Genomic DNA, 22,187 nt, shown 5'->3' on the forward strand with positions numbered 1-22,187 from the left:
GCAATTCGAAAATAAGATTAAATCTGCATTTTTTACTGATGAACCTTTGATGAACAAATAATATACTACTTTGCAGTTATTTATTTCTGACTTACTGGTCAGATTGATTGCATGGTGGCTGATTTCTTTTATAGAAATTCAAATTTGTGACGATGGTTGATAAATATTGGGCATATATATAATATACTCTTTTCGTCTGTGAAATAATGTTTTATTTTGATTCCACGAAATAGTAAGAAAAAATAAGTGGGTGAGAATAAATATTATAGGCAATCTTCAATTTCTAGCTAATAAATTGATTATGGGACAGATTATCTACAATTAGGCTATATAATATTTTTAAAATAATTATTAAAAGTGATTACTAATTATGTAAATATTGTATTTAAAATAAAACATAAATTGCGCGCATGGATAAGAATTTTTCTATATTTATATAGGCAGTAGGTGCATGCATGCAGTCACTCCAATGACACTGACATTTCATAGGGTACTCTTTGGATGAGGACGAATTTATTTATATTGACATTTAAATTGTATTAGTGGTTTAGGTGAATTAGTTTGGACTAGGTTCGAGTTCTCTTCATTGAATGGGGCCCATGACTACTTAATATGTTTAATTTCAAGGATGTTAATTGGCTGAAAACTAACACAGGGCTAACCTACCTGTGAGAAAATTTTAATTGAGATTATAAATTAAAGAAATATCGATCTAGTTGTCGAAATGAAATTATAATTTTGTGTTAGGCTTTGACAAGTCGCTTACGTTGATGTAACAGTTCGCGTTACTTAATTGTCAAATAACATGACTACTAATTACATTAATTACTGTAGCATTAAATTTAATTAATTATTTTGTGAATAAATTGTAATAAATGTATTAATTAAACCCATTTAGTATTTTGATATGCTTAACCATTCATAAATTTTTGTCCCACTCTCAGCTAATAATTGCAAAATTAAATTAACATAAAAATTGGAAATTAAAGATTTTTTTTATAGGAGTATGATTCAAATTAAGCAATTTGAATTATTTATGTAAGAAAATAAAATCAGTATGGGTTTCATGATGTTTTAGATAGTTCACAGTTACAAAGCTGGTGAGTCACATCTCAATGAAAAAATCACCTAAAATTGTTGATCTCATCCATGAGTTTTCGTTGGAGGCAACAAGTATATGTCTTCAAACGCCAAGATTATTGATCACCTAACCTTTACTATCTCCCACTCATGTGAAAGTGTGTGTATATCAATACGTAATTAAAAATTGAAGGGTTCCATTTCACAACTTCATCACTTTTTCATTAATTCTTGAAAGAAAAAAAAATGCAAATAGTAGTGGTATCTGTTTGTATTCTATTTGCATGGGCATTCCTCCACAGAGTGAAGCAAAGGGGTATCATAGGCCCCAAAACATGGCCTTTGCTGGGCTCGGCCATCGAACAATTGATGAACTACGATGTCATGCACGATTGGATCCTCAACTACTTAATGGCATCAAGAACCGTCGTCGTTCCCATGCCTTTCTCCACCTACACCTACATTGCCCATCCAGCCGACGTCGAGCATGTCTTGAAAACCAACTTCAACAACTACCCTAAGGTTTTTTTTTGGGTTTTGTATACATACATGCATACTAGGTTTTGGTTTGAATTTTCGAGGAGTCTAATGTATTTGTTGTGTGAAGGGTGAGGTGTACCATTCTTACATGGAAGTGCTGTTGGGAGATGGGATTTTTAATGTGGATGGTGAGCTGTGGAGGAAGCAGAGGAAGACTGCTAGCTTAGAATTTGCTTCGAAGAATTTGAGGGATTTCAGCACTGTGGTTTTCAGAGAATATGGCCTTAAACTTGCTTCCATTTTGAGCCATGCTTCTTGTAGTAACCAAGTAGTGGATATGCAGGTATGATTAACTAAACCAAGATTCATTTTTGAGATTCTTGTTGATGATTTGCATTTTTGTAGGAGCTTTTGATGAGGATGACTCTGGATTCGATCTGCAAGGTTGGATTTGGTGTGGAGATAGGGACACTAGCTGCGGATTTACCAGACAATCTATTTGCAAAGGCATTTGATTCTGCAAATATAACTGTGACTTTGAGGTTTATTGATCCACTCTGGAAAATCAAGAAGTTCTTGAATATGGGATCAGAGGCTGTGCTTGATCAAGACATTAAGATCATTGATGATTTCACTTACTCCGTCATCAGAAGGCGGAAGGCAGAATTGGAAGAAACCAGAGATGAAAAGGTAGGTAGCTAACATATATATTTGGCCTATTATGTTGTTGTTCTAACAAGAAATGCATTGTTTGTTTTAGATGAAGCACGACATACTGTCAAGATTCATCGAGCTGAGCAAGGATCCGGACAACAACATGACGGACAAGAGCCTCAGAGATGTGGTTCTCAACTTTGTGATTGCTGGCCGTGACACAACTGCCACAACCCTCACTTGGGCTATCTACATGGTCATGAGTCATGAGCATGTAGCAGAAAAGCTCTATTCAGAGCTGAGGAGCGTTGAAGGGGAATGCACATCTCTGGACGAACATGAATCATTTGATCAGAGACTAAAGCATTTCTCTGGACTTTTAAACTATGATTCACTAGGGAAACTATACTACTTGCACGCTGTCATAACAGAAACGCTTCGACTCTACCCTGCTGTTCCTCAGGTTAGGCCATTCATGACTAAAATCTGGGGGGAATACAATCACTGATGAGAAACTGTGTTGAGTTTTTCAGGATCCAAAAGGCATCTTAGAGGACGATGTTTTACCAGCAGGAACCAAGGTAAAGGCTGGAGGGATGGTGACATACGTACCGTATTCCATGGGAAGAATGGAATACAACTGGGGCTCGGATGCAGCATCTTTCAAACCCGAAAGATGGCTCAAAGATGGAGTCTTCCAAAATGCATCTCCTTTCAAGTTCACTGCATTTCAGGTACATCAGAATCAAAGACTAAAAATAACTTAATATTCTTTCTGTTGGTTTAGATTACACTGATCTTGACAGTGTAAAATGATCGTGGTGCAGGCAGGGCCAAGGATCTGTCTGGGGAAAGACTCGGCATATCTGCAGATGAAGATGGCTCTTGCCATTTTGTGCAGATTCTACGAGTTTAAGCTGGTGCAAGGGCACCCGGTTAAGTACAGAATGATGACTATTTTGTCCATGGCGAACGGCTTGAAACTTACCATTTCTAGACGTTCTTAGCTTTCTTGCTTCATTCATATCATGACAATCATCAGATGACAGAACAAAAGTTTATATAAGTTTTAAGCAGAAGGTGGAACTTGTTTCATTGAATTATAGCATGATCACATAGTTTAGCAGAGTATTTTTTCTAGTGAAGCATCATCTTTGTCTTCCTACATCGCTCGTTTAGATAGTACTAAACCTGACAAAAAGATTAACAAAATTAAGATAAGAACTGCACCAAAAGAGCCGATTAAAGATCCTGTGACACGGTTGCAGAAACCCTGGTACTGTTGACATATAGCTAACCAATTTGCTGAAGCATTCCCCTTGTGTGCTAAATACACAATAGCTGCTGCTGTTGAGGCTCCAGCAGTTAGTACAGCTAGCATTATCTGCACAATTGTTTTTAAAACAATGAATCCTTACATGATTTTCGAGTAAGTATTGAATATAGTAAGATATATTAGCAATGCATGTTTCCATAACGAAGAAAAATAAGTCTTTACCGCGTCTAGAAAGATCAGCAGAGCCCGGCTCCTAGCTGCTCCTTTCCTGATAACATGATAGATGGCCATTGGTAGAGAGAGAGAAAGATATCCGCATACTGTTCCATTCGAGATCACAAAGAACCTTTGATGAAACCAAACACAACAAACGATGAAACCAAAAACACGAATAATACTACAATGAATCATTTCATGTGACTATGTGAGAGTTTATTGACAGACCTAAAAGCTGGGATATCATCATATTGAGCTTGGAATATGAATGCTCGAGTTGAGAAGGGAAGCGTCTCATCTGTAGTTCCCATCGCCACAGCACTTCCTAGTGTCCCGACAATAGCTAGTATTCTGAGAAAGAGGTCTACTATCGAAAATCCTCTGTACGGTCTCACCACTTTCGGTTCTCGGTCATAGTCTGTACCTTCTTCTGGATTCATTTTTCTGTGCCTCAGAGTTCAGTGCATCTGTCTTAAAATGGGACAGCTGCAGAGTGTCAAGAAACATTATCAGTATTTGCAGACATAAGCAAGTTTGGATCTTCCTAGATAATCCATCAATGGTTGAAGATCAACGTGGATTAGGTTGCAATGATCTTGTAAGTATCTACTTTTGCTTTCCACATCGATAAATATACCAAGATTTAAGATTAGTTTATGAGGTAAGTATCATTCTGTTTGTGTAGCTTTTTACTGCTTTTGTGTTTTGAATTGAATATACCAAAAATGATATGTTTATCTGTAGAAAATTTTACAACTGTCTATATCATTTAACTGCTTCATTTGTTCTTTGTTCTTTCTTCTTCATCACATGTATGTTGAAGCAGAGAGACAAACTCACAAAATTTCAGACAGTTATAGTTCAACCACTGTCAGAGTTGCTATCTAAGGTGTTGTAACAAAAATCAAGACCATTGATTAAACCTAAAAGCAGCAACATTTCCCCAAAACGTGGTAAATACATAGCTGAGGGCAAAGTGATTGCTCCATAAATCTTAAGCAAAATTCGAAGGAGCTCATGTGGTTTCTATTATTATTATTATTATTATTATTATTATTATTATTATTATTATTATATAAAAGCATAAGCCGATTCGAAGACTTTTAGGTGCGGCATTAGCTCCAGCATGTCCTGTTTATCTGGTTCTCGATTCTCGACTTGTATCGGTGGCCTCTCCAAACAGGGCACCGCACTCCTTCAACTATCATACGCGATAGCTGCATTGGCATCAGCAACGCATATTAGGATGATGAACTCATGAAAAAAAGAAAGAATTACTAGTCCAAATGAAACGGAAATGAATAAAGCGGTGTTAAGCAGTAAAGATGCCAATCCCAATCCCTGTTGTGTTTCTTTGTTTCGTTGCGAAATTTGGTGGGAGGGTTGGGAATTGGAGATGATTGAGAAAGTTCATGGGGGAGGTACAACTTTACCTGGCACCAGTCGATTGACCGGGTTAATAAGCAGCATATGCTTCATAACCGCTCCCGTGCACCATCTGTATCATAAACTTAGATCATGATATGGAAATGACAAATATTTTACTAACAAACAATAAGATCAAGACTACTACCTGAGGATCATCGTAGCTCCCATAATTGTCGGTTCGAGGCAAGGTTTTGCTACTGTACCCACCGGAGTAAGCTGAATGTACATGATTATGCATTCTGTTATCACGATTTACATATGCTTGCCCTTGAAACGCCTCAATCGGTGGAGCAAGTATAGGAAATGCTGACGAGCTTCCATCACTCTCAAGTATGTTGGCCCTCAGCCGTTGCATTACTTGTAACATTGCATTTTTAGCGGCATTCAGTTCTCCACTTACCTGTTCAGCATATATGGTCAATTCTGTTATGCTATCTCGTGATAAATAATAATAATAATAATATGACAGACTAATTCATTCACCTGGACCATCTCATCGTCTTCGGATGCAACTTTGGGAATGCTTTCATCAGAAAAAATTCGAATATTTGCTCTAGAGCTACTTCTCATCTCTTTTATGATAGCCCCTCCTTTGCCAATGATGCATCCAATTCTTGAGCTCGGAACCAGAAAACGCGTTGTGATCACAGGATCGCCTGAATCTCTTTCTATTTTCTCACTACACCGTGGTTGCAACCGCATTATTGCATCTATAGTTCGGGATGGTGCTTCGAGCATCTGCATGATCAGAAATAGATTAAGACTATGTCTTTCAATATTGTTATATGAGCAGAATCACATACAGTAGTCATATGCATACCTCCATAGCAGAAACCGATATTATACAGTTATCTCCGTCAGCATTAGCACTATCAACTACAATAAACGCACCCGAGTCCTGTCTTATTTGTTTAACAACAGAACCACCTTTACCAATCACAGCACCAAGATTTTCAGTTGGACAAACTAAACGAAGTGAGAATTCTCTGGCAACAGAAGACCATTCCCTGTCTTTTCTGTGATTCCTGTAAGGACCCATCAAGGAGGCCGGCGCTCCACCAAGATTCGTGTTATTAAATGAAATTCCAGATCTATATATGCTTGGCGAAGTCAATATTGACTGCTGTGACCGGGAGGGGTTATCATGAAGACGAAAAGCCACTTGACAGAGGGCATTCTTCACAACAGTGGCTTCGCCATTTATCTAATACAACCAAGCATATTATCACCAATCAAGACGAAAGATAATGTTTGCTAACAGATGTTAGAAGTAGAAAACACAGTGTGCAACATTTAATATGACTTATATTTCGTAACAACTAGTAAAAAAATTAGCATGGAACAATATTCAAAACCTAGAAGTAATGCAAGTAGTAGCTAAACAGAGAACTGAAACAGCATGTACCTGGATGAGCTCATCGGAGCTCAGAGCACAAGGCGGTAAATGGTCGCTGCCCAAGATTCTGATCTGAGCATGAGTTTCATTGCGTATATTCTGAACTATATGCCCACCTTTGCCAATCACACAACCTATCTGATCCGATGGGACAAGCAATCGCACTGTGATCTGCAGGGTCTCCTCAGAAGTGCCACCATTCACAGGCTGCTCCTCGGCCACCACCTTGCCATGCACCCTAAACAGGGCATCCTGAGCAGGGGAAACTTGTCCGTTTTCATAACTGTTGGTCTCATCGCTCGTGCTGTAGATGGTGACAACACGTTCATCACAGCCTGGTATGGTCTCACTAATCCTTATCTTTGCATGAGTTTCAGATCTCAGCTGCTTAGCAATATCCCCACCAATGCCAATAATGCTCCCAATTTTCCTCAACGGGCATAAATATCGATAAACTGTATGCTCCATTCCAATCGAATTTTGTTCCTTTTCGTCAATCCCATTTCTTCTTTTCCCTCCTTCACTTGCAGAGTAATCAGATACACCATGAGGTCCCCTTCCTCGTTGGCTCATTCTGTGATTTAACTTACTACAACAAATACCATAATCAAAATGTGACCAAAAAAACAGATACAGAAACGTCCACGCTAATCAAACACAAAGGGCTTAAATTTCAGACAAACATGCATACAAAAAAGCAATTAACGCGCTAAAGGCTTCCTCTTCTTTTCTTCTTCCGATTTTCAGTCAAAACGACGATAATTGATAATTTCAACACAAATCACAAAATATATGAAGACCTTTCTGCCAACAAATACCACATTCAAATCAAATGTTCCAAAGGCAATAATTTGAAAGAAATGCAGAAATTTATACGATAAGAATGCATAGTTACAGTGGAGATTTAATGGCGAACGCTTCACCTAGGAATCTCTAGAGCAGCGCAAATGTTGAAGTTAGTAGGCTGTGTTTGTAACCGCCTCTTCAAATGTTGAAGGGCATTTCACCAAAATTCCAAATATATCCAATCAAATAGTTTGTTGGTTTTACTTTTAGGGTAAGAATAAATCAATATTATGGAGAAAACTCCAAAGCAATAATTTCTCCATCCACTATTCCTAGGTATAATAAGATTTTTATAAAACTAATAACACAGAGAAAAATCACTACTATTCAAGTATTATAGAATGTGCCCCGCCCCATAAAGAATCTTAAAACACAAAAAATTACACTAATTTAATTGAATCAATAAGAATAAAATTAATAACCTTTTTCGATTTTCTTCACCGAATTTTATGTAAAAAGTAATGCAAAATTTGGAAAGCACGTATGAAGAAGTACTTTCTTGGATATCAAGAAATGTGTAAAATGCCAGAAACTAGGGAATTCGGAGCAAGAAAAGTCAAAAGATGAAGTGAGTTATAGCAAGCCCCCAGAATCTTGGATAGTCAAGCAAAAGCCCATCTTCACACCCTCGATCGAATTTTAGGAATGTGTTGACATTTCTTAATTTCTGCTATATGTTGGCTGATTCTGTCCATCCTGCTTCTCAGACTTTCGCACAAGCGTTTCTCATACATGTTATCGAAGGTTTCACATGCTTGTCGATGTAGTGTGAGCAGCTAGCTTGGTTTGCAATTGCAATTGTATATCAGAACGAAATGATGACTTATTCTAATGTTTTAGCCCTTATCACTGAGCTAGTTCTATGCCTGCATTAGGGTGGTAAGTAAGTTTCTTCCCAGTTCTCGTTCCTTTGTTGACTTAATCCCTTATTGTGTATAGACTATTGATGAATAAGGTTTCAAGCGTAGAATCACCATGATTAGTATTTTTTGCTTTGATTTTTCTGGTCTCATTATGTGCTGTCATGCTGATGGAACACTTGTTCGATTTGTACAAGGAATTCTTGATTCACTGCAGAATTTCCACACCCGGCTTTGCAAATCTTCATCTTAATCAAGCGGCTCTATCCACGGATCGCCTATATATAGTCTCACAAGTGATCTGGCTATGAGTTGCGATTCTATGGCATAACCCCGTTGTCGAGATGTCTGAGGGAGGGAAGGCAGAAGGTGGTGACATGGCAAGAAGGATAATGGAGTGGTTGAATGGACAGCTTTCAAATGTACTACTATGTTCTTAAGCTTCTTGTCCTAGTTTTCTCCCATGTTTCAGCTAACCATTTTTAGAATAGTAATGAGATTTCTTGTGTATTTGTCAGTTTGTTTGTTTTGGGATTTTGGAGAATCCCTTTTGTAGTTATGTTGGTAAGCATCTCCAGCATTTTCACCTGCTGATTCATGATTGGAGATAAACAGCTAATCATGTGGACCATTATCAAATTTAATTAATTAAGGAATATTGTTATTGCCCTTTTTTCTTCATCTTTCTGGTCTTATTCATTCCCATCAATTTAGTGTTGTTTTATTGCGTAGCTTAATGGATTTAATCAAATTCGGTTGTGCTCATTACATTTGTTTTTGGTGAAGAACTCATCTCAATAGATTATGACAACAAAACCACCACTCTTCTTTGTGTAGATGCAAAAGGGAAAATGATCACCATAGTATATTTATTTCATTCAATTTGAAAATATAAAAATAAAAATAAAATAGGAACATGCCATAATATTGAAATTGAAATATTTAGTGTCGTGGATTATAAATAAAAGTAAAATGGGAGGGGCAGCTGGAAAACAAAGCCATGGGGTATGAGATAGAAATACCATAAAGGTGAGGGGCAAATGTGAAAATAGCGACTGGAAAAATCGCGCTTCTCTCCGTTAAATTAGGGTTCTTATATTCGACTCGAACGCACAAATAATCTCATTCACTCTCTTCAGCCCAGTTTTTATGCAAACAAGTAAGCTTTTTATCTCTACTGTTGTAGTATGTATTAGTAATATTGTATATGTATGCAGATTTCGGAGCGAGTAATTGGTAGTCTTAGTGATGAATTGGCAAGCCATACTAGTTATTATTTTCTGGGCTAGTGCAATGTTTTCTCCATTTCATGCTAGTTTAAGCTCAAATTTTGGTTTTTAAATTTTTATGTGTCCTCTTCTTATGGCGATATGCTGCTTGCTTCATCAATTTACATGAGCTGCAACTGCAATAATTGAACTAATTGAACGACTTCTATTTAATTTTCTTACAAAACCGTTATTGTGATTGATTTTTGTGGTGAAAAATGTAAGCTTCGGTACTTCTGTAAATTTCTTCAATATCTATTACGAGATGCTTTATAATTAATACCCTTTTAACGTTTTCCCTTAAAAATGTACTGTTTTTAGCAGAAAATGTGGGTATTTTTACATTACAAAAACTGGCATTTCATAACATGGAGTACTATTTTAAAAGATTGTTTTTTTAACAAAAATTTGTAGTGTATATGCTCCTTGCAGCATGTGACTTCAATCTAACTTCATCCTTGTCTATCTTAGATATGAAGGATTCAAATATTTGAAGCTTTTGGACAACTTGCAGACAGGAAGAGAGGATATAATTTTGATGATCAGGCTCTGTGCTTTTTGTTAAGTCCATAGCAGGCTAGTATAGTTTGTTCTCAGTGATCAGACAGTAGAAAGTAATTTATTTATTGTGTTGTATGCTGAACTGATCTGCATTTGTCTTCTGAGAGTTGAGAAGTTTTTGGAGGTGTGGGGATAGTTTGGTGCCTAAGTAACTGTGGTGTGTTGTGAAAGATAGCTAAAACGGGGTCCCTTTGTTGTGTGGCTGCAAGGCCACATGGGTCTAATGCAGCCAGCCGGGACTGGTCTGTGGGACCACACGAACCTTACTGGAGAACTAACACTAGCTTTTCTCCTCCACCTTCAAGATGGGACTTACAATTCCAACCGGAAGGAGTGTCTTTTGGTTCCCATGATGGCATTCAGTTGTATGGGTCTTCAGCATCATCAAATAGTAGAGGAAGTAGAAGTTGGGTGAGAGGAAACAATCTGATGAATCATCAGTTTCTTGTATCTGATGGCATTGGTCCCTATTTAAGTAGTCCAGCTGGCATATCTCCTTCGCAGCAATGGACACCCCCAGCAATACAAGAAATTGGCACTGATGATTATGGTGCTTCAGGGAGAGGTATGGAATGAATTTCATGTCCTCGTATATATACTGTAGAAGTCTTGATCTATTTTCTCCTTTCCATTTTAATATTATGAGTTCCTAGTTTGATAACATTTGTTTACACCCTAGATCTCTTCCCTTTATACCTGACTCAAATTGTTCTGGATCACATGTATCTCATAACCTCACTATATGCTCACAGTTGAAATCCTTTACTCAGACATTCTGCTATCTTTTCAAGAATTATGTAATTAAAAAATAACAACCCAAACCTTCTGAGCCATACCATTTCCTCTGACTCATGTTTTCAAGTTGAGCAAGGGATTGGTGTACACAATTAGTGATTATACAGCTCTTACAACTAGAATTGAAGTTGAGATTGCTTCACATAAATGGGTAAACTAATATTCAAACTCATGTTATAATTTGTGAACTGTATTTGTGGAGCAAGCAATTGCATGGTTTGGTTTTAATCTTTCTCTAAGAGCTCAATATAATGATTGAAGTTTTGTCAGTAAACAAATAAGTTTGAGATTCTACAGGTTTTCTATAGAAATTTTGCCCTGACTATTGATCTTTATGGTGTAATGGTACTGCCTGATGTTTATTTCAACATCCTTTTCAGATGTAACTTGGAGGCCACTATCCTTTTCTCCCACAATGGAGGTACGCAACTGTGTTCATGTTATTGTTCTAACAACATTTAGTTGCGCTAAATGTGATGCTTACAAAACCAAACAATCTTATAGGGAACATCAGCAGCTAGGGATGGTGGAGGCTCTACATCGTCCCGATCAGATAGTAGTTGTGATTATGAGTCCATGGTCAAGTCACATACCCTTCATCGTAACCGTCGCTGCTTTATGTCTAAAGCTATTCATCCTCTGTCCCTTCCATCAGAAAGGTGCGCTAGAGAGAGTTCCAGTATTGCATCTGCTGGGCTGGCTGAGTTTGATCCTATGACTCCACAAAGAGACAGACATCATTTGAGCAGCACTAGTGGCAGCATTGATTTCACTGAAGCACCCGAGACGTTTGAATGTGATCAGTCAAACAGGTCTCGGAGCCCTGCAGATTGTTTCAGATGCGGGTTATGTGAGAGGTTCCTTTCACAGAGATCGCCGTGGAGCTCTCGTAGGATTGTCAAGAGTGGAGATATGCCAGTTGCTGGAGTCCTTTCCTGTCGCCATGTCTTCCATGCAGAGTGCTTGGACCAAACAACGCCTAAAGCTTGTAAGAGTGACCCTCCTTGTCCCATCTGCATCAAGATTGATGAAGGTAACTCCCCAGACCAGAGATTGTTTTCCAAGCTGAGGAACACCTTCCCCCGGCTCAGACCTTTCTCCGAGGGCGCGCCATCCAAGCAATGGGGCTGCGTTCAAGCAGGAGATTGTGTTGAAGGAGCATTCCACACCCCCAGTCGAAGCACATTGCTGTCCCTTAACAGGAACCAGTTGCGGAAAAACCTCTCACTCAAGGGAAATGCAGGGAGATTGAGTAAGAGTGGCTCGTTCTCGCCCCAGATTTTCACAGCATCAGGTGAACATGGTTCAGCTGGCTCCTCAAAGACAATTGGGGGTTCCAGTTTCAAGTAAAGAAAAGTGGAATTTGTGTATAGGGATAGTCAAAGGATTGGGTTATGAGTTGTGCCTGCTACTGTTGATTCTGGGCTCCTTGTGATGTATGATTGGTGTTTGTTGTATGTTGCCTCTAGCCATCATATTGTTATTCTAGAATCCCTTTGTGTTTAAACCCCTTCACCGCAAATATATTCAACTACATCTACCTTCTGATTTTCTAGGTTACCCACACACACACAGAGATTATCCTTTATAGAATAACTAACTAATTTCAATTAATTATCAAGTAAAAGGTGATAACGCAATCCTATCAATATTAAGTCAAAGATCCAATGTAGTGTTGGCAACCAAATTGATAATTACTTTGTTAGTTAAGACGACAAACCAATACTAGCATTTAATGTTTATGGAAAGAAAACAATTCAAAAATTGTTTCATTTTCAAGTCTGGACCAAGAAGTGACAGGTAAGTTTTGGGCTGAATTAGGGTCCAAGTATTAAAATCTAAACCGATTCTGATTTCATCTGTATAAGTCCATGGCAATTTGAAGTGATACTATTTCATTTCTACTCAAACAATTTTCAAAAAAAAATATCAGAAGGTTTCACTTTTAATGATAATTTTTATGATCAAACTAACTATTGTTTGTAAACCTTTGTGTTGAATTCGAATCAAAAGACATTTTCTAATTAAATACTCCTAGTAAAAATAAGTATCATTTTAGAAATTGAACACATGTTGATTGTCATGTGAACAATGTCCGCAATAATTATATTTTCTGTTAGAGATAAAAAGAGCGAAACTACACAGTTACAATTTTTGGCCACAAAAGTACTCAAAAAGTGGGACCATTAAAAATATTGCCTAAATAATTGTAGTAGTATTTGCATGTGACATTCGTCTAAATTTCTTTGTTGCTTTATACCTATACATCAATTTGGGGTTCGCTATCCACCCTTAATGGCTCTTGTCATTTTATTTTCCAACAACCTTTCAAAATAAGTCATTTTCATTGCCGATAGCCAGTATAATCCGGCCCCCTACAACTTGTTCACTCAAATTTTCTTAAATTATACTAGTACTAATTCATATTCAACTTATGTTACTTGTGCAATGATATTCCGTTCATCTCTCATTTACTAATATACAAGAACAAATTTTACAAGTGATAAAGTTTGGCAAGAAATTTTTTTAAAATAAAAAGTGGAGAATGAATTCATGTGAGCACATGTGAGAAATGGGTCCATTGCAAAAACAGTATGTAATGTATAACAGAATCATTGTATTCATCTAAATTTCTCAGACATCCTGGACCCTGCATATCTCACTGTTACCTACGTAAGCTTTGAATCTTTACCAAAAGATATATTGTTATTATTATTTTGTACTATAGTATTCTATTTACTGGTAAACACACACCTCCAACTAAAGAAAAGGTAATGCGCTTCTTTTTATTTTTGTTAATGCTGTTTTACATCATATATCTGTCATTCTTAGCCTATGCATGCATATTCACATTTAAGTATCATCACTCTTTAGCTACATTTTTAGGTGTGTTGGTTGGAATATTGTACCGAGTTTCTATATCTATATTGAGGAAGAAATATATTTTTTCTAGGGTAATTTATTTGTAATTTTATAAAATTTTGCTGAATTTTTCACGCCAACTTTAAAATCCGCCTGTAAACTAGTATTAAACTATTGATTTCTTCTGATTTTGCAATCAATCAAGGTGTCGGTGTTTACGAAGCTTGATGGCTTACTTACGTGACATTCTTGGTCGTTAACCAAAACGACGTCATGTTTTAATCAACGAAACAATATCGTATTATACTAGTTTTAATTATTTCATTTGTCGAATTATGGTTTAAATTCAACCATATTAGCGTCAAAATCTTAATTGGCTGCAAAATCGGGACATTAATTGTAATAATCTATAAGTGGATTTAAAATTGATATGCAAAATATTAGTAGAAAGTTAAAAGAGAGATACTTTTTCAGTTGTAGTAGGTATTAGTTTTTTTTTTTTACAATTCACGAGAAACCCTCTTCCTTATCGAAATATTTCTTGAATTTATATCGATTCAAAATATCTGTATATTTCCAATTTGGAGGACTTTATGCTGTAATTGATATTTTGGCATAATTGGGTTTATAATAATTATCCAAATAACAATAAATCATCATCATTATTAATGATACGAAACGTCAATATTTGCATTCCAAATTGGCCATGTGCTGGTTTGACATATAATCCTCTTTCACTAGCAATGGAGCCGTCAACACTTCTAATAATAGACTTGGTTGAAAGGGCCAGTTGTTATCCACCATTCACGAAAAATAAAAAATAAAAAAATATTTGCCATTATCTTTATAACTAACTTAAAAGAATTTCTTCTTTCCTTCTCTCATATTTATTTTTCGGCAAAAAGATGAAAACGATGTTAAGAGTTTGTAAAAGACCATTTTATATGTAGAGGCACGGCATTGATGCGTAATCCATTTCAATCGAATTAAATTCTAATTACAAATAATAAATTTTCATTATGGACTATTGGTGAATTTTAGTTAATGTTCATTTGAAAGTGTACATGCTCAATTCACGTGCAAATCATTTCAAAAAGTGTTGTGGCCGAAACGACAAGTCATGTCTTGAATTATATAGTAGTAGTAGTTTAAATTATAAAATTGAGGTAGTTAATTAACGCTTTGTAACAGAAAACGATCGTTCAGGCAAATTTTAATCATGGCAGACAATGGTAAATACTGCACTATCTAGAGTTTATCTTTGTCGCACGAAAAGGTTTGCGAAATATTTACACTTTTGTATTTTGTTTTTGGCAACTAACGATTTTTATTTATATTTTTGGAAAGTGATTTGTGTTTAACTTTTGATTTATTTTGCGGTTGTATATCAAAATCAAAATCTTGAGTAGTTCTTTGACTGGGAAAATGTATTAAATGCATGTTTGATGTGATCTACATGGGAAAATATCATCCGTAAAACTAAAAGTATTTCGATGTTAAGGAAAAAATATGTTCATGATACGTAAAAACTTAACGCTTCCAAGTATTGAACTGAATTTGACCCAAATGTTAAACCGATTTTTTTATTGATTATACAATTTGGATACTCCCTCCGTTACCTCATAGTTGAGGCAACTTTTTGACACGAAGTTTAAAAAAGAGATGTCGAATGTGTTAAATAAATAGATAAAAAGTAAGAGAATGAAGAAAGTAGAGAGAATAAAGTAAAAAGTGAATAAAGTAAGATAGAGTAAAGGGAGTAAGAAATAGAAACATGTTATTATATATGGAAATGACTCAACTATAAGAGAATTTCTCGAAATGGAAAAATGACTCAATTATTAGAGAATGAAGGGAGTACTAGTTTATCCATCCTACATAGTAATTTTGAATGTGGTGAGATCTTGTGATTCTATTCCATTTAGACCATCCCCAACCGTACTCATAGTTAAGAGCACGGTTGTGGATCTGGTCTCACTTTTATTTTTTTTTTTTTTTGCGCTTTTAGATAAGACACAACACCCCTAACCGTGCTCTTAGCTAAGGCACACTCATGCCATCTAATTATTTAGTAAACAAATACACCATAATCGTATCAAATTTTAATTAATGGTTACTACATAATTAATCCTATTATGGGCATTCATTTATATAAGTTTATCACTACCCTTTGAGTAACATCTTAATAAGCAATTAATGTTTTAAGTGGTCCAATCGAAGAAATTTAACCATATGAGTGGAATTAAAAATGTATTCATTTAATTAACCTTTTAAATCTTCATGACCAAAAACAAAAAAAATGTTGATAAAATGTGGATAGTTGATGATCTCCCTTTTCCTTTTAACTACACTATTTTCACTACTATCTCTTGTTTGCTTTTTTAGGGAAAGAGGTTTATTTCCTACTTTTTGCCTCAACAAATTACTCGGATGAATCGATAAAATGTTTGAGGTCTACGAACAAGTAATGTTACTTTTATACTCTCCCTCTTTCTTATAGAAATCCAAGATGTTTGGTGTTTTTGAGATAAGTTTAATGGTTACACGGGTGTTCTATAATATTTTCCTCTTCCATTTTACGTGTAAAATGTACTACTATAAGACATGTAAACTAAAAAAATTTACTATTTTTTATTAATAGCTAAGGCACTCATTAAATTGTGTTCTTATGGATACTATTAAGCTATGGATTCATACTAAGTACTCACTCCGTCCCCAAAGAGTATAAATTTTAGGTTCGGCACGGGTTTTAATATATAGGGGGAAAAGTAAGAGGGAGAGAGAAAAAGGGTAGTGGAAATAATGTGAGTGGAAAATATAGTCCATATTATTATAATGGTATAAGTGTTAATGCAAATGGTATAAGTTGTAAATAAAATGATGTGTAGGGGTAGTATGTTGTTTGAATTTTTTAAATTTAGAAAGTTCATACTCTTTAGGAACGGACGAAAAAGAAAATAGTTCATACTCTTGGGGAAGGGGGGAGTATTAAATTTCAATTATGTGACGAGGAAACTTGTGGTTGTTACTTACTTTGTTACTGGACTGTGTCTATGTAAAACTCAATCTTAAAACAAAACATAAAACCAAAATACGGAGGTCCTTTTAAATATAACGGAGGTCATTGTAAGTTAGTTTTAGGTCATTTTAAAAAGAAGACTTAAAATAATCTAAAATTTTCAAATTCAAATTTTATAAAATGAAATAAAAAACTAACTAATAATAACATTCATATAAGATGTTTGCTCTTTTAAATCTCCAGGTTAATATAATTATGTGATGGATAGAGCTCACAATCTTCTTTAATAGAGGTCGATGGATGTCCGCAAATTTCGACCACCATTTGAATAATAGGCCAACATTCCTGGTGTGAACGTCTCCAACCTCAAGCCCACCTTGGTCAACTCGTTTCTGGATGCACCCATCTAGATAATGTATTACCACATCCTTTGGTAATTTCAATAGTATATGATTTACATTGAAAGGTTTTGGACTGCCTTAATTAGGACCAATCTGTCGGCTAGTGTTTGCATTCCACAACGCAAGTCTCTTCTTCATTTTATTAAGGATGAGTTTCAAGTTTGACTTTATTTTGAACACTTTTTTGTTCAGTTTTCTTCATCCACCAAATCATATTGTTATCGATTCGGAAGATATTTATCCTCCATCCCAATGTCAGGCGATTCGAGTTATCATGGAATAGATAGCCATTGATTCTCTTAAAAAGAAAAAAAAAGAGTAAACTATAAAAATGTTCCCTTAATTAAGGGTTTATTTCACCAATAGTCCCTGAACTTTAAAACTATTTCCAGTAGTCCATGAACTAAGGTTTATTTTAAAATCGGTCCTTTTACATTTTTTCACCTGAAAATGCCCTTATGGGGGCTGGTAATTTCGTCTTTACACAATTTTTACTTTTTCAATCTGATATTATTTCAATGATATTTGATATTATTTCAAAATTATCTTCTTCTTCTCTTTGATATTATTTCAAAACTTTGTTTCTTTATTTCAATATCAGATTTAATTTATAAAAGTAAATTTAAATTTAGATTTTTAAATACCAATAAATTGTTTTGAATTAAAATATTAATTATGTATTCTATTATAAAAAAAGTTTTGTGTGAATTGGTTGTATAGTTTTGTTTCTATATATATAATTGTGAGTCAAGAAAGAATACATAAATTAATAATTTTAATTAAAATAATATATTGATATTTAAAAATATAAATTTTAAATTTAATTTTATAAAATTAAATCTGAAGTATGTCAAGGGAAGAAGAAGATAATTTTGAAATAATATCAGATGTAGTAAATCATTGAAATATTGAAAAAATTAAAATTGTGTAAAGGCGATTGCCTAGGCCCCAAAAGGGCATTTTTGGGTGAAAATAGTGAAAAAATATCGATTTTGAATAAACCCTTAGTTCGAGGACTAACAGAGATATTTTTAAAGCTCATGGACTACTGATAAAATAAACCCTTAGTTCAGGACTATTTTTATAGTTTACTTAAGAAAAAAACATTTGGTTGGCGATGAAAGCTCCGTTAAGAATGGTCTTTCCTTAACGAAGGCTGGTTGTATATTTTTTACGTCATCTATTGCAAATTATTCAGCCATTTAGAACGTTTACTACATTTGAAAAAAAAAATTTAATGACAATGGAACAACCATAATTTTTGAAAGATAAAACACTACATTTTCCTCTACCCACTATAAATCAGCCCTTGGAGAGGAGTATGAAATAAATTTTAACAATGACACGACATAATGTACTTCTCAATAATCAAGATGAATGAAAATACCACCTAATTCTTATTTAGAATTAATGTGCATAGGCGGAAATGAGGTAGTTAGACTTTTAAAATAAATTTACTACAAATCCAACGGCAAATGTGGTAGTTAGGTTGATCAGATCAGGTAGTTAAATATTAAAGCCACCAAGTCAAAAAAATATTAAAGCCACCAAATCTTTTTAAATTTTAAATGTGGGAATGAAAGAAAATGAAAAACAAAAGAAGAAAAAAGAATTAAAAGCACAGCATTTTCTCCACTTTTTAGCAAAAAGGTTCCACTGATCGCGGAGCATTAGACGGCACTTCCGTCTACGTGTCTACGTCGTAAACGACGCCGTTGGATTATATTTATCATTTTAAAATTACGATTTTTTTTCTTAATGAAAACCACGAAAACTGTAGGCATAACTATTGTCATATTATTAGTTCATATCACCAAAAATCAATGCATTTTTAAAGGCCTCCGCTATCCGTTATTACTATAACTTATTTAATGAATTGATTCGAGAATCTTAACTCAATTATTGAATATAAAACCTGATCTAAATTATGCTGGCTAAATACTTATACAAAAATAAAAGTTCTATCTATTCTTTATTCTTTATTCATTTTTGAAAGTATAATGAAAATGAATGAATTGATTTTTATATATTTAAAGTTATATTAACATATTCATATTACTCTGATATAAGAAAAAAATGTAGTATCATAAAATCTATACGAATATAGTACTATATAATACTAATTTTCAAAATAACCATTGATGTATGTTATAGTTGTCACATTAAATCAATATATGTGATAATTATGTGATGTTTAACTGCAAATTATAATTATTGCTTTCTGATTAGATGTGCTGCTATAATTTTCTATACCGGAATTTAGTAATTTGTCAACTTGTAATCAGTGTGATCCAACTAGGATGATTCGCTGTTTTGCAATAACGTTATCAAAGTAGTGTATTACTTACATATATACATACTCCACATATTAAGATGTGACTGCCTATTATTAATCTTTTGCCCCCTTCTAATACAAAAAACAACAAATTTCATATCTTTTCTCGCAATTCTTTCTTAAATTTGGGATAATACGATCACCGTGTCATAATTAAACTGTTGGCCTTGGCCTGCTTATAGAATATAATAAGATCGTGTATATCTTATATTCATCTAATATATTTTTATCTTCAGAATTGCACATTACTCCCTTTGCTTACAAAAATAATTGTCACATTATGGACAACTCAAAGTACTAAAAATGAAAGTAAGTAATTTTTTGCAAACTAACCAAAAAAAGACATTGTAGCAAATGAATAAGTGTGTGTGTCCACGCATTCACTTAACATGGTATTTTGTCAACAACAACCATTGATTTATGGTGAGTATTTGGTGGTTTAAACTTGTGTAAATTTTTTCTATGGATGTATAAATGTTTGAATTTGCTACTAAATGAGCTGAACTGAAGGCGCTTAAATTAAATAATCATCATTGATAAAATATATTTGAAACTTAGATTAGTCAAATGTTTCTCTTGCCCCACTTTTACCTTTTTAATCATGTTTAATGTACAAGAGTAACTTAGAGCATCTGAGCAAGACCCCATCTAGGCGGCCTCGATTTCAGTCTCCATCTACTTAACCTTTTTTACAATTTTTCTTAAATTGCGGTTGTATCGTGTCGATCCACTTAAACTATTTATTAGTAATATAATTTTTCTAAAACGAGTGCAGGAAATGAAACGTCTCTATTAAGGAGGAATGGAGGAAGTATTTAATTGTATTCTTTAATTTTTTTCCTATTGGTAAAATTTTAAATATAAAACGTGCCGCGGATGTGCATGAGCGCACAAATAGGCACACTAGATACTCATAGTAAGAGTCATGGGTCTGTAATACACGTAGGGGTGTTTGGTTTGTAAAGGTATATAGTGTGTTTGGTTCATGAGATTCAATCACACAACTCAATCCTAGATGAATAATCATGAGATAATTAGTCATAACAAACCCCATATGACTAAAATAATCTCATCACTTAATTCTAGATTATATCTCCGTATTTTTTTATCTAGGAAACCGAACACTATCTTAGGTGACTACGAGAATCGGCTACGCAGTTTGTAATCCAGAAAATTAAATTTTACTTGGCTCTATAGTTTGGAATTTTAAATTATGAAAATTTATTTATTTTACTTTGAATTATGACTACTACTCTAATTTATTAAAACTGCTATAGAGTTATAGGATGGCATGTCATTTGAAAATATTGAAAGGCAGATTTAGAAATTCAAGCACGTGATTGAATTTTTATAACCGTAATGACCAGTAAAACGACTACGAGTTTTATTATGAAAAATTAGTAATATCAGTATGAAAAACCTCCTTAGATTAATGAGTGAGGTCAATTAATCAACTCCAGTTCCCATTTCCCTAGTATAGTAAAAAATAATAAAAAAATATAACTCGAATTTTATTATTATGAATAATTAGTAATATCAATATGAAAAACCTCCTTAGGTTAATGAGTGAGGTCAATAAATCTACTCCAGTTCCCACTTTCCCTAGTAATTAAACTAATAACAATAATATTATAAAGTAATGTATATTTAGATAGTTAATTAGTTACTTACAGATGCATGTAATGAAATAGACTGCTTGTAGGCCAATCAAATTAATTGAACAACCAAATCTAATTTTGCGATTTTCCCTAAAAATGTCATTCTTTGTAAGTCAATGTTGCTAATAATTTCGTCATTCCGTTATAAACAATTCTGATTACAAGTACAGAATAAACGGCCACGATTTTCAACTGAGTGATGATAAACAACTAAATTTTGTACAACCAAAATAAAGTTATATTAGTAATTTTGATGTATTAATTATATATTAAAATAATAAAAATAGTTAGGGGACAAGTTAAAAAGCCTTTATTAGTCTTTGGCCTCATTTTCAATTTTTTATTTTTATATTTGAGTTATTTCTCTATTGTTTTCAATTTGAATTAAAAAATGTATTAATTACATTTTATGGTTCTAAAAAAGTAAAAAATTTATACACAAATCATTAATATATGACCATAATACAATACACTTTCCATGTACTATATTTGTGTCCATATATTTTAATTAAATACATAAATAAACTAGTTTTTTCTCAAATAAACTAGGTTTTAGTTATACAAAATTTGGTCACATAGATTTATTGTTTTCAATTTGTACATCAAGGGTTGCTTTAAGATTAAGTAGACAAAACGAGAAGTTTGGTGGCAAATAGGGTCGTTTAGGAAATTTAACAGAAGATAAGGTTGTTGTTGACATTTAATAAATCAACTGGATTTCATCATTAAAATTAGGGATATTACCTTAACCATCATATATTTTGGGTGAATTTTGATAGTTATTTTTTATGAATATTGGATGGGGTATTAAAATCACAAATTTTTGATAGTGTGCAATTTCTAACCCGACTTAAATTAAAAAAAATGAAATGATGTGTATTAAATGATAATTATATAAATGGAAGACATTTTCAAGTAAATGCCTAAACATAAAATAAGATACAATCAAACCATTTACCCTATCTTTACATAGGTATCATATCGGAATGAACATATGCTTATTGATCATTTTTTAGACTGATGTGTTATAATCACTTTTTCTTGATGAATTC

General features: G+C 34.1%; 4 protein-coding genes across 8 annotated transcripts; 2 read left to right on the plus strand and 2 right to left on the minus strand.

Annotated features, from left to right (window-relative positions):
• Positions 1-1,187: 1,187 nt before the first annotated feature.
• Positions 1,188-3,317, plus strand: LOC121798080 (cytochrome P450 704B1-like). The gene is made up of 6 exons (XM_042196908.1): positions 1,188-1,602; positions 1,688-1,903; positions 1,966-2,250; positions 2,321-2,677; positions 2,748-2,948; positions 3,042-3,317. The coding sequence occupies exons 1-6, from the start codon at positions 1,327-1,329 to the stop codon at positions 3,219-3,221; spliced, it is 1,515 nt and encodes a 504-aa protein (XP_042052842.1). The 5' UTR covers positions 1,188-1,326; the 3' UTR covers positions 3,222-3,317.
• On the minus strand, positions 3,282-4,459 carry LOC121798082 (casparian strip membrane protein 1-like). Its single transcript, XM_042196915.1, has 3 exons — positions 3,935-4,459; positions 3,713-3,836; positions 3,282-3,598 (listed from the first exon to the last, which is right to left on the minus strand). The coding sequence occupies exons 1-3, from the start codon at positions 4,144-4,146 to the stop codon at positions 3,377-3,379; spliced, it is 558 nt and encodes a 185-aa protein (XP_042052849.1). The 5' UTR covers positions 4,147-4,459; the 3' UTR covers positions 3,282-3,376.
• A 139-nt stretch (positions 4,460-4,598) lies between these two features.
• LOC121798081 (KH domain-containing protein HEN4-like) lies at positions 4,599-7,873 on the minus strand. 5 transcript variants are annotated; one of them, XM_042196914.1, is made up of 7 exons: positions 7,799-7,873; positions 6,540-7,115; positions 5,955-6,338; positions 5,618-5,872; positions 5,280-5,534; positions 5,140-5,204; positions 4,599-4,923 (listed from the first exon to the last, which is right to left on the minus strand). In XM_042196914.1, the coding sequence occupies exons 2-6, from the start codon at positions 7,101-7,103 to the stop codon at positions 5,163-5,165; spliced, it is 1,500 nt and encodes a 499-aa protein (XP_042052848.1). In that variant the 5' UTR covers positions 7,104-7,115; positions 7,799-7,873; the 3' UTR covers positions 4,599-4,923; positions 5,140-5,162. The 5 variants fall into 5 exon arrangements, with proteins under 5 accessions (XP_042052848.1, XP_042052846.1, XP_042052843.1 ...); XM_042196912.1 differs by having other exon boundaries at positions 6,540-7,119; positions 7,799-7,806; XM_042196909.1 differs by lacking the exon at positions 7,799-7,873 and adding an exon at positions 7,454-7,525 and having other exon boundaries at positions 6,540-7,119.
• Positions 7,874-9,240: 1,367 nt separating this feature from the next.
• Positions 9,241-12,411, plus strand: LOC121801189. The gene is made up of 4 exons (XM_042200638.1): positions 9,241-9,395; positions 9,976-10,630; positions 11,241-11,281; positions 11,365-12,411. The coding sequence occupies exons 2-4, from the start codon at positions 10,495-10,497 to the stop codon at positions 12,208-12,210; spliced, it is 1,023 nt and encodes a 340-aa protein (XP_042056572.1). The 5' UTR covers positions 9,241-9,395; positions 9,976-10,494; the 3' UTR covers positions 12,211-12,411.
• Positions 12,412-22,187: the final 9,776 nt, after the last annotated feature.

This window comes from Salvia splendens, chromosome 4 (genome assembly GCF_004379255.2).
Source record: "Salvia splendens isolate huo1 chromosome 4, SspV2, whole genome shotgun sequence".
NCBI lineage: Eukaryota > Viridiplantae > Streptophyta > Magnoliopsida > Lamiales > Lamiaceae > Salvia > Salvia splendens.